General features: G+C 39.7%; 1 protein-coding gene across 2 annotated transcripts in view; it reads left to right on the top strand.

Annotated features, from left to right (window-relative positions):
• Nucleotides 1-12,542, top strand: part of prkg1a (protein kinase cGMP-dependent 1a) — a 137,641-nt gene that overhangs the window by 75,979 nt on the left and 49,120 nt on the right. For both annotated transcript variants that reach the window (XM_062996155.1, XM_062996154.1), the window contains exon 4: nt 12,026-12,131. In XM_062996155.1, the coding sequence (XP_062852225.1) occupies nt 12,026-12,131 (106 nt within the window). The remainder of the gene's footprint in view (nt 1-12,025; nt 12,132-12,542) is intronic.

Genomic DNA, 12,542 nt, shown 5'->3' with positions numbered 1-12,542 from the left:
GGAGCTGATAAAATGGACAGTGAGTGTAGAAACAAGGAGGTGGTTTTAATGTTATGGCTGATCAGTATAAATAGTCATTTGGCCCTCTTCAGGCTATGTTTGGCTTTTCTTTGTCTAGCTTTATTTTTTGACTGCCCAGCTAGTTACCACATCATCCACATTTTCTTAAAATACTGATTAGTATTTTTATCGTGACAACTTAGTGGGCGGCATGGATGACAGTATTATGCTCACCGGCCATGCCATTAATAGCTGACAAAGCGCTGAGACTTATTGTGTCGGTTTCTTGAACTGACAATCATGCGTCTCATTAAGCCTGACATTGGTGGTGGCAGGTCCATATAATCACAGTTTCCTCCCAGTAGAGTTGATGGCTTTTCTGTTGGCAACCTGCTTTTTCTTTTTTTGAAACCATAATGCTGAGCTCGGTCCAGTCTGGTTTTCTGCCAGCTCTAATGTCGGCATGCTTTGTCTTCTTTTCAGGAAACTCACCTGGTATAGTGGTGACTCATGCTAGACATGGGCTGTCAGCAGGTGGAGTGGCTGCCCTGCTCTTTTTATAGACGCTTCTAGTTTGTACTTGGTTTTTGAGTGGTACTTAATGTTATTCACAGAGGAATGAGTTTATTAGAGGAACAATACAGGTGGGATGGTTTGAGCATGTGCAGAGAAGGGATGAGAGTTATATTGAGAGAAGGGTGCTGAGGAGAAGAGGAAGGCCAAAGAGGAGGTTTATGGATGCAGTGAGGGAGGACATGCAGGTGGTTGGTGTGACCGTGGTGGTAGATGTTCAGGAAAGGGCAAGATGAAGAAGAATGCTACACTGTGGAAGAAGAAAAAGGTAGCATTGTCGCCTTACAGCTAGAAGGTCCTGGGTTTGATTCCCAGGTGGAACAGTCCGGGCCCTTTCTGTGTGGAGTTTGCATGTTCTCCCCGTTTCTGCATGGGTTTCCTCCAGGTACTCAGGTTTTCTTCCACAGTACAAAGACATGCAGTCTGGTTAATTAAAGATACTAAAATTGCCCCTAAAAAGTATACACTTGCCCTGTGATGGACTGGCGAATTATCCAGGGTGTTTCCTAAATTTCACCCAGTAAATTGTACCCACCGTCACCCTAAACCAGATAAAGTGGTGGTAAAACAGACAATGACTGAATGAATGCTTTATACTAATGAAGGTTATTGTACATTCAGAGCCTGGACAGGGTGATAATATTTTGCAGAGCTTCATACACTCACCTATTGAGACACACAATTAAACTAGAGCTGCCACGATTGGTCGACCTAGTCGATGACATTGATGCTAAAAATGTGTCTCCGCCAATATTTTAAGTCGATGCATTGTTGTAAAACTGTTTATGTTTATAAATGATCCTCTACAATGTTTCCATTAATATAACCGTTCATATGATTTCCCTCAGCACTACTTGCCTAAGTGACGTAAGTCGTATTTGGTCCAGTCACCGGTTGGCAGCATTAGAAGCAGTTTTAAAAAAATGCCGTCTGCAGCAGTCAGAGGCTGATTGCAGAGCTTTAAAAAAAAAGCTAAAAGTTTTTTAAGACCCAAATCATCAAAAGTTTGGCGATACATAAAATCGGCATGACAAAAATGTGGTTTGTACACTGTGTAAAGCTTTGATGGTACCACAGCAGCAGTAGAGCGATGTTGCACGTCTATATTGTTTCATTAAGCTTCTTAATCGCGGAGATCTTGGAATACCGTATTCCATAGTGAGTTCAGTTAGGGCACATGAGATGCGGCAAAACTTTTACTTCTATATTGTTTCATTAAGCTTCTTAATTGCGAGATCTTGGAATACCTTATTCCTTAGCAAGTTCAGTTATGCCAAGTTCACACTACACGACTTTCCAAGTCGTCAGGTCGCTGTACAGTTCACACTATACGACTGAATCTCCTGCACTCGGGAGTCTTTCAGTCGGTGTATATTTCACACTACACGACTGATCGGCATTAGGGGGTTTCACACTACACGATCCATCACCAACTGGAATCGCAGACGAGCTTCTCTGGTCTCCCTTTTTTTCTTTATATCTTTTTTTTTTTTTTTTTACAAAAACACACGTGAAAAGTGACGAGAAGTTTAATGATACCACGTCCAAAAAAATGAACGTCAACAAGTAGCGAGAGATCAAAGGGTTTGTGCGCTGATGTGCAGCGTAATATCAAGGAGGAAAAATAAATGAATCTGAGTGGATTTGGCAACACGAACAGTATATGGCTTGTTTTGTAGTAAGTTTTGCAATGCAGCGTGGGTATTATGTTTTGTAGAGGACGATCAAATCAGAAATACTGTAAAACGTGTGTGTGTCGGTGTATCCTGATATAAACTATATTAATTAAGCCCCTGTCCTCTCCTGCATTTCCCCTCACGCTGTATCCTGTGTTCTCATTGGCTGTTCGACATGTCACTCATTCCCAGTTGCCCGTCTGAGATCAGATATCTGGCGTGCTAGAAAACTCAATCCAGTCGCCGAGCGCTCGGCGAGCCGGTCGGGTCGAGTTGTTGGATAATTCACACTTAGCGACTGAGAGCCGAGTTTTAACCGCCGAGCAAACGCTGAGTTGCTCCCGACCCGGAAAATAAAGCGCCGACCAGTCGCCGAGCGAAAATCAGGGCAAAAATCGTGTAGTGTGAACTGTGGCATTAGGGTGCATGAGACGCGGCAAAACTTTTAGTTCCATATTGTTTCATTAAGCTTCTTAATTGCGAGATCTTGGAATACCGTATTCCTTAGCGAGTTCAGTTAGGGTGCATGAGACGCTGCTAAACTTTTACTTCTATATTGTTTCATTAAGCTTCTTAATCGCGGAGATCTTAAAATACCATATTCCTTAGCGAGTTCAGTTAGGGCGCATGAGATGCGACAAAACTTTTACTTCTATATTGTTTCATTAAGCTTCTTAATCGTGGAGATCTTGGAATACCGTATTCCTTAGCGAGTTCAGTTAGGGTGCATGAGACGCTGCTAAACTTTTACTTTTATATTGTTTCATTAAGCTTCTTAATCGCGGGGATCTTAAAATACCATATTCCTTAGCGAGTTCAGTTAGGGTGCATGAGATGCGGCGAAACTTTTACTTCTATATTGTGCCATTAAGCTTCTTAATCGCTGAGATGTTGGAATACTGTATTTCTTAGTGAGTTCAGTTAGACCGCCGCTCAGTAATTTTTGAGTGTTAGAATCTGGGTTCATTCTGTCGTTACTGTACATTGGACTATTTCTGCTATAAGTTTAAGCACTTTGTTTTGTGTACGGAATGCCATAAACACGTGAGAATTTGATAATATGGACATAAACCCTGTTTACATTTAGTTTTGTGCCATATTATTATGCCGTACAGTTTGTTGTTAAAAAAGAAGTGTAATTTTTTGGAGGAAAATTAATCGTTTATATTAATTGACTAATTAATAAAATAGTCTATAGATTAATCTATAGAAAAATGGTCGTTAGTGGCAGTTCTAAATTAAAGCAGCTAATCCATGTGTCATGTTTTCAAATGTTTTTGTAGTAAAGTACCCAGAGTAAAAACAAAAGGAAGATGTCATCTGAATTTACATCCCATCACTGGATGTTAATATACAGTACTACAAAAAGAACTCATTTTCTCCTCAACTAATTATACATTTTAAGAAAAGTCTATTTCACAATAGATGAAATGATGTAAATTAGCTTAAAATAAACTTTTTTTATGCTGCCAGACATAGTCCTCTTATTTTTGCTCCTCTTATCTCATTTCAAATGAATAATTTCTGGCAGCTTTTTTCAGCATGATGGTGGGAGTGCAAGATAACGTGGAATGACTGACCATTTATTCATATTTTTATTAATGCTTTTATTCATGACAAGAGACAAAAAAAGAATGTAACACAGCATCTATGTAATTAACAGATACACTGTTGGGACAAAAAGACACCTCTTTTAATTTTTAAGTCACATGTTTTAGGCGCAACAATTACTAACAGGTGTAATCAATTATACATAACTGTGCTGGTCTTTAACGACATTAAGAAAATCTTGGTTTAAAGAAACTCTAGTATCCTGCACAGAGCCCTGACCTCAGCCCCACTGAACAGCTTTGGAATTAACTGGAACATTAATTGAGGCTTTTTTGACCAACATCAGTGCCAAGACTTACAAATGGTCTTTTGACGGAATGGACACAAATTCCCACAGACATACTAAATCTTGTTAAAAGCCTTCTCAGTAGGGTGGCTGTTATAGCTGCAAGGATCATAAAGAGGTCATTCTGTTTTAATGCTATTAATTTAGAAATGGGATGTGTCCAATGTGTTCAGGTGTCCAAATACTTTTAACCATGTAGTGTACATTCAGGTTTGTTTTCTGTGTATGAGTTTATCATTTCATCATCACTTTGATTTAAACTGCAAATAAGGTAATCAAAAATTTCTTCTCTGTCCTGTTTGGAACTCCTGCCATATTTTTAACAGCTAGTTATTTTAAGTACGGTAGTAATTTGAAACTCTACGTCAATTGGTTCTGGGACTGGCATTGAGTTTAAAAGGCGTTGAGTTTTAAGGTATTTTTTCCCATAAGGATGTATGGGAAACCTGTTAATGCATTCCATGGTCCCATGGACTTGCATATATTTTAGGCTAATGTAAAATAATGGGGTTGTTTTTGACACCTATACACTGAAAATAACACAAATATTATAATATAAAAAACACTGAAATAAAAAGCTGATTCTTACAATTTCTCAGAACCCTGAGCTATAACACAAGTTTAAAAGTGAAACAGTGAGAAAAACCCAGCTAAACACAGATACATGTAGATGCTTTCAGAGTTTCGTCTGAAATGCACACTTTGATGATGTATTACCGCACCGCTCAAGCCGAGCACTGATCAAAGCGACTGTATATTGTTCATTTGAAATTAAATAAATAAATTTTTAAAACATAAACTGAACATGCTGAACATGAACATGCGACGAAGGGCGTTGAGTTTCAAAGATTTTGAGTTTAGGGGACGTTAAGCTCCAAGGTACCACTATAATAGTTAGCCAACACCCGTATCAACCTTGTGAAAAGCAGTTCTCCCTTAACTAAATTCCTTAATGCTTTTTATAAATTGTATGAAATGCAATTGTTGTGAAAGTAGCTATTTTAGCCCACACTTCTTTGCAAAATCCGACTGTTTTCCTGTTTAAACTGTCTGTTAATTTTTAGCCATTTAAATAATGAAATTCAAAATTTCTCCATGTTGCAATTACTGCTAAATCTGAATGAAATTATATTTCACTATCTAAAGGTTGCCGGTTCAAGCCCCGCCACCACCAAATTGCCACTGTTGGGTCCCTGAGCAAGGCCCTTAACCCTCAATTGCTCATCGTGTTCTGCTGATTGTGTAAGTCGCTTTGGATAAAAGCGTCTGCTAAATGCTGAAAATGTAAAAAATGTAAAAAAATTTACAAAAAAGTTGGGACTGTAAGTAAAATATAAGTAAAAACAAAAAGCAGTTATTTGTAAATTGTCTTTTACAGTTATTAAATTGAAAATGACAGCTAGGACAGGAATTCAGTGAAAGCCTCAGTCTAAAGAAGAATGTCTGTCTGTCAGTTTGTGACTTAAAGCTCGAGCACAGTTGGGTTTTGCAGCAGAACAGTAATCTGAAGCACTGAGTTCGGGAATCCTATTGAGATGCTGCGGCAACATTTTAAACAGGCAGTTCATGCTCAAAATTCCTCAAATGTAGCCAAAATACAACAATTCTGCAAAGAAGATAAAGCCAAAATTTCAGAAAAAAATCAGAGCTCATTGGCTAATTAGTTTGCAGCAGTAGTGCATGTATTATAAAGGCGTTTTTTTTTTTCTTATATCCACTGTCAGTGGTTGTTTGTTCAGTTAGCTGTAAGATAGCAGACAGAGGAGAAGGAATCGTGCCAGAGCAGGTTCTGTACTGATGGTTTTTCCCTCATGAATAACATTAACACAGGCTCGGTCAGTAAGCATGCCGGGGCCTGAGTCTCCTCCCTTCGCACTACCAACATATTTCTATTAATTTTCAACATTTTCGGAATGTCACAGTTGAAATGAATTTAAAAATGGAAATGATTTTTGGATGTCAGGCTAAATGACTTGAAATGAATTGTAATGAGTACTGCATGTTAGATTTCTGATGCAATGACAGAACACATTTGCTGGAAGCTTTTGTTTCTGTGTTGATGTTTCCCAAGGATGAAAACAATATTTTTTGGGTATCAGTGACCTGTGTGTTTGTCATGAGGAGTTATTTAATGTATTGTTTTAGATTTCTTACATAATACACAATGTTTGCTAGCCTTTATGTTATATTGTTTTATATTATTTTATTTATTTTATTAGGATTTTAAAGTCATGTTTTACACACTTTGGTGACATTCATGACAGGACAGGTTACTGTCTTACACAATCTTACAGTTACTGGTTACACAAGATTCATCAGTTCCAGTTTAATGATTGGGCTTGACCAGCAACCTTCTGATTACTAGTCCTGTACCTTAACCACTGAGCTACCCCTGCCCAGTCATGGACAATGATTCTCCAAGTCACTGCACTTGCACGTCTTTGGACTGTGGAAGGAAACCGGAGCTCCCGGAGGAAACCCGCACAGACATGGGAGAACATGAAAACTCCACACAGAAATATCTTTATAACCTGCTTCCACCCTGTTCTTCAATGGTTCCCCACAGGACCACCACAGAGTAGGTATTATTTAGGTGGTGGATCAATCTCAGCACTGCAGTGACAATGACATGGTGGTGGTGTGTTAGTGTGTATTGTGCTGGTATGAGTGGATCAGACACAGCAGTGCTGCTGGAGTTTTTAAATACCGTGTCCACTCACTGTCCACTCTATTATACACTTCTACCTAGTTGGTCCACCTTCTAGACGTAAAGTCAGAGACGATCGCTCAAATATTGCTGCTGTTTGAGTTGGTCATCTTCTAGACCTTCATCAGTGGTCACAGGACGCTTCCTATGGGGCGCCGTTGGCTGGATGTTTTTGGTTGGTGGACTATTCTCAGTCCAGCAGTAAAAGTGAGGTGTTTAAAAACTCCATTAGAATTGTTGTGTCTTATCCACTCATACCAGCACAACTCATACTAACACACCACCACCATGTCAGTGTATAATACCTACTGTGTGGTGGTCCTGGGAGAGTCCTGACCATTGAAGAACAGCATGAAAGGGGGTTAACAAAGCATGCAGAGAAACAGATGGACTACAGTCAGTAATTGTAGAACTACAAAGTGCTTCTATATGGTAAGTGGAGCTGATAACATGGACAGTGTTTGTAGAAACAAGGAGGTGGTTTTAATGTTATGGCTAATCGGTGTATGTATTGATACATTATAACCATCAATATCAATGTGAAACATTAATAAATTTGTTAAGATATTTTAGAGTATTATAGACTAACCATTATAAACGAGGCTAATTGGCCCACACCCTGACATCAACTGTAGTTAAGCTCAAGTTCCTTGAGAGTTCCAGTACTGGTAGTGCATGGTAACACTAGTAGTTAGTTCACCATGGTTGAAAAGGTGCTTTAAAATGACTCCTTGATAAGGTTAAGAAAAGGCCCAAGTTAAAAAAAGGACACAAAAAAGATTTTAGCAGCTTTAACTATCCCTCTGAATACTGTTTAAGGCATTCTCGAGAAGTGGAAAGTGTATGGTACCGCCAACACCTTGCCAAGATCAGGTCCAAACTGGATGATCCAGCCAGGAGGGGAAGCTACCAAGAGGCCAGTGGCAACTGTAAAGGACTTACAAGTCTTTATAGTCTGAGATCGCTCGGTCTGTGCCTGTGACATGAGCTGCTCCTGAAAAAAATGCCAATTCTAATGTCATGTGGCAATAGGTTTTATGGTCACATGAGACCAAGATTGATTTTTTGGACTGAACTCCAAGCAGTATGTTTGGAGAAAAATCTTACAAAGAACATCTGTAAAAATATGCCAGACCCACTGTGAAGCATTAGTAACACTTCGTCGTAATGAACTGAGTTCCTGCAGTGCCCGCAAACTTCCTCTGTTCAAGAAGGCTCATGTACAGCCCCGTCTGAAGTCTGCCAATGAACACCTGAATGGTTCAGAGAAGGCTTTGGAGAATGTGATGTGGTCAGATGAGACCGAAATTAAGCTCTTTGGCAACAACTCTACTCGCCGTGTTTGGAGGCAGAGAAATGCTGGATATGACCCCAAGAACACCATCCCCCACTGTCAAACATGGAGGTGGAAACATCCTGCCTTGGTGCTGTTTCTCTGCTAAGGGTACAGGAAGACTTAGCTACATTGAGGGGCTGTGTTGAATCTTGAATGAGAACCTCCTGGCCTCAGCCAGAACACTGAAGATGGGTCGTGGATGGGTCTTCCAGCATGACAATGACCCAAAACATACGGCCAAGGCAACAAAGGAGTGGCTTAAGAAGAAGCACATTAAGATCCTGGAGTGGCCTAGCCAGTCTCCGGACCTTAATCTCATAGAAAATCTGTGGAGGGAGCTCAGACTTCGAGTTGCCTCGAAACCTTCAGGATTTGGAGAGATTCTGTAAAGAGGAGTGGGCCAAAATCCCCCCTGAGATGTGCGCAAACCTGGTGACCAACTACAAAAAACGTCTGACCTCTGTGCTTGCCAACAAGGGTTTCTCCACCAAGTAATAAGTCACATTTTGCTTGAGGATCAAATACAAATTAATTTATAACCTTTATTTAATGTTTTATCTTCTGGATTTTTTGTTGATATTCTGTCTCTCTCTGTTAAAATAAACCCACCATAAAAATTATAGACTGTTCATGTCTTTGTAAGGGGGTAAACTTACAAAATCAGCAGGGGATAAAATAATTATTTTCCCCACTGTAAATGAGACATAACTGCTGCCCAAAGACAGTCAGAGTTATTACATGCAGTGGTTCACAGAGCTCTTTTAGCCTGAGCTTTGAATAATTAAACAACATGCTCTATAAAGAGTGTGTTTGCCAATTATTATAGTGGTAAACATTGTTTGAAGATGACTAAAGTAAATCCAACGAGCTCACAACCTTTTTTTCCTGCAGTTTACAGCAAAAATAATTGTTTGGCATTGATTGTTGAGAAGCTGGCAGTAAGCAGTGTGAGTTGTGTATTTAGACGTGACATTTCTTTTTATCTGTTTATCTCTGCAGTGTTTGTGCAGGGTCTAGTCCTGATAAACCTCACCATCACGCTGACTTTTGGATGAACTGTGTGTTTTTTTTATCGTCTTATTAACCAGTACTTTTAATATTTCTTAATTTTTTAATCATCTTTTTTTTAGGATTTTATACATCAATGATCATGTAAAGTTACTTGGTAATTCTTTAATGACTCATTTATTCATTTATTGTCTATTTTACCACTGTGCTATCCTGGTCAGGGTCATGGTGGGTCTGATTCATTGGGTGAAAGGCAGGAAAAGGGTTGAAAGGCCAGACAGGTGGCCAGTCCATCACAGGGCACACACACACACTTTTTTTTTTGCATTTTTCCCAATTTTCCTCCCAATCTAGTTACCCGATTGCACAGCTCTTCCTCTCTACTGATGCTGACCGAGGAGAGCTGAGACTGACACACACACACCCTCCGACACGTGCAGTAGCCGACTGCATCTTTTCACCTGCATGAGGCGAGTTCATATGCGGCTCAGCTTTGTGTACATCAACGCATTATTCCTCGACTCATTATTCCTGACTGCAGGTGCCATTAATTAGCCAGCAGAGGTCGTAATTCGTAAATTAGTTCTGAGGTCCCGTCCGTATGAACAACAAGCCAATCGTTGTTCGTGTAGGCGCCCAGCCTGCCAGATAGCAGAGCTGAGTTTCGAACCCACGAGTTTGAAGTGTCAGCTCTGGTGTGCTAGCGTGTTTTACTGCTACGCCACCTGAGCGCCACACTCACACACTTAGGGCAGATTTTAGTAGCTTTAATTGACCCGACTGCATGTCTTTGGACTTCAAATCAAGTCAAATTTATTTGTATTGTGCTTTTTACAATAGACACTGTCTCAAAGCATCTTTACAGAATCCAGGGCCGACAGACCAAAAACCCCTGTTGAGCAAGCCAAAAGACACAGTGCTAAGAAAAAACCCTCTTAAAATTACACAAAGAAACCTTGAAAGGAACCAGACTCAGCAGGGACCCATCCTTCTTGGGTGGCCTGGAGATTAGTTTGAATAAAAAGGATTTACACAAACCATAAGTACAAAATATTAATTTAAACTAATAGTTATAAACACACAAAAAGAAAGGACACTGGACGTCTGGCTGGGGAATTAAACCCAGGCCCTTCTTGCTGTAAGGCAACAGCGCTATCCACTGCACCACAGTGCTGCCTCTGGGACTGATATAATTCATTTAAATATGGGGTGGCATGGTGGCTAAGTGGGTAGCATTGTTGCCTCACAGCAAGAAGGTCCTGGGTTTGATTCCCAGGTGAGGTGGTCTGGGTCCTTTCTGTGTGGAGTTTGCATGTTGTCCCCACGTCTGAGTGGGTTTCCTCTGGGAGCTCTGGTTTCCTCCCAGAGTCCAAAGACATGCAAGTGAGGTGAATTGGAGATACTAAATTGTCCATGACTGTGTTTGATATTAAACTTGAAGTGATGAATCTTGTGTAACAAGTAACTACCATTTCTGTTATGAATGTAACAGAAGGATGTAAAACATGACGTTAAAAACTAGGGGCGCTAATATCCGATATTGGCCCAAATCACTGGATCAGACATCGGAAGGAAAAAAACGTGTAATCCGATCCGATCCTTACTGTTGCTTAATGTAAATAACACTTAATGTAAATAACACTTAATGTAAATAAAGCCATTCAGAAATGAAAACACACTGATCTACTTAAACTTTTAGCATTTTTAAAAAATAATCTACTACTGCCACAACTAAAAACACTGTTTAAACACAATAAAAATCACTTTATTAATGATAAATAGCTCACCTGAGATAAAGAACCTATCTTATCCCAGCTTGGAGATCTCTCACATCCTTAACGATTAATCCATTAGTGTTATGAAATAAAACAAACTACACCGTTTAGCCACAGATGTTCTCTTCAAAATCCAGCAGGGTTTTTTAATAAGCACGATTTGGTTTTTAATAATCTAAAAACGTGACAGAACCTTTTTTATATGCATTTTCTCCCCTTTAAAGAAAGAAGAAGAAGAAGATTTATTTGTCATATATACATATACACATGTACAGTACAGTGAAATTCTTTCTTCGCATATCCAGCTTGTTTGGAACTGGGGTCAGAGCGCAGGGTCAGCCATCGTACGGCGCCCCTGGAGCAGACAGGGTTAAGGGCCTTGCTCAAGGACCCAACAGTGGCTGCATAGGAGAGCCTGGATTTGAACCGCTTCCGGTTGATAGCCCAAAGCTCTACCCACTAGGCTACCACTGTTCCAACGCTGTTACCGCTGCGCCACCTGAGCGGCATACGTGACAGAACTTTAACCGAAAATTCTAATTGGTCCATCGCGTTTGATTGACATCCACATCTTCCAAATGTAGACACTTTGGACGACACGCCGTAAAGCAAGATGCGTCACGTGAACAACAGCACGAACGCAAGTGAAACCTGTTAGTAGTGCAGTCATCATGTAAAAGTGTTGTGTGTAAAAGTGAAAATAAAAACAGCAGTTTGTGTGATGTTGTAGGTTTTGTATTTTTTCTTTTAGAATATGTGTCTCACAGTCTGAGCATTGTTATTTAGATAGCTAGTTTAACCATGGTGCATTAAGACATGTATTCATTACTGCTTAGTTGTTTGAGAGGAGAAATGACGGTATCGGATTGGTATCGGTATCGGCAGACACTTAATTTGCAGTATCGTATCAATATCAGACATAAAAAAGTGGTATCGAGCCAGCCCTATTAAAAACCTAATATAATAAATAAATAAATAAATAAATACATTTATATTTTAGAGCAAATGATACAGAATAAATACAGTAATGTGTTCCCTTTACCTGTTTTTCAGCTCTAACTAATGTGAAGTTATGGGCCATCGACAGACAGTGCTTTCAGACCATCATGATGAGAACCGGACTGATCAAGCACGCAGAGTACATGGAGTTTCTTAAAAGGTTAGAAACTCTGTCTTTTAAACTGTATATGTGTGAGTAATACTGTGTGTGTGTGTGTGTGTGAGTGTGTTAACACCGCAGCTGTCATGTTACTCTGGTGTGTCTGTGAGCTAGTCTTGCCTGCATCCAGTTGAATGCACCTTTTTCTTCCTCTGTCTTTATCTCTTTTCATCATCTGAAGACTTATTTGCATATCATCACACTGAAAGCAGAGCATAGGATTATATTTTACATATTAAAGACAGAAAGTCTGCATAGATGCACTCATGAGTAAAATTTTACATGAAAGAAATCATCAAAATATGGTTGCATAATGGAACAGTTACTCTCCTGCTCCACTTCTCCACTTGCACAAAGATTTGCACACAGATGCTTTCCATCTCAGTCTCTCAGTGGCTCCTTATCTCCCTT

This window comes from Trichomycterus rosablanca, chromosome 5 (assembly GCF_030014385.1).
Source record: "Trichomycterus rosablanca isolate fTriRos1 chromosome 5, fTriRos1.hap1, whole genome shotgun sequence".
In the NCBI taxonomy this organism is placed as follows: Eukaryota; Metazoa; Chordata; class Actinopteri; order Siluriformes; family Trichomycteridae; genus Trichomycterus; species Trichomycterus rosablanca.
Note: the sequence above shows the minus strand (reverse complement) of the source record. Positions and strands in the feature narration are given on the sequence as shown.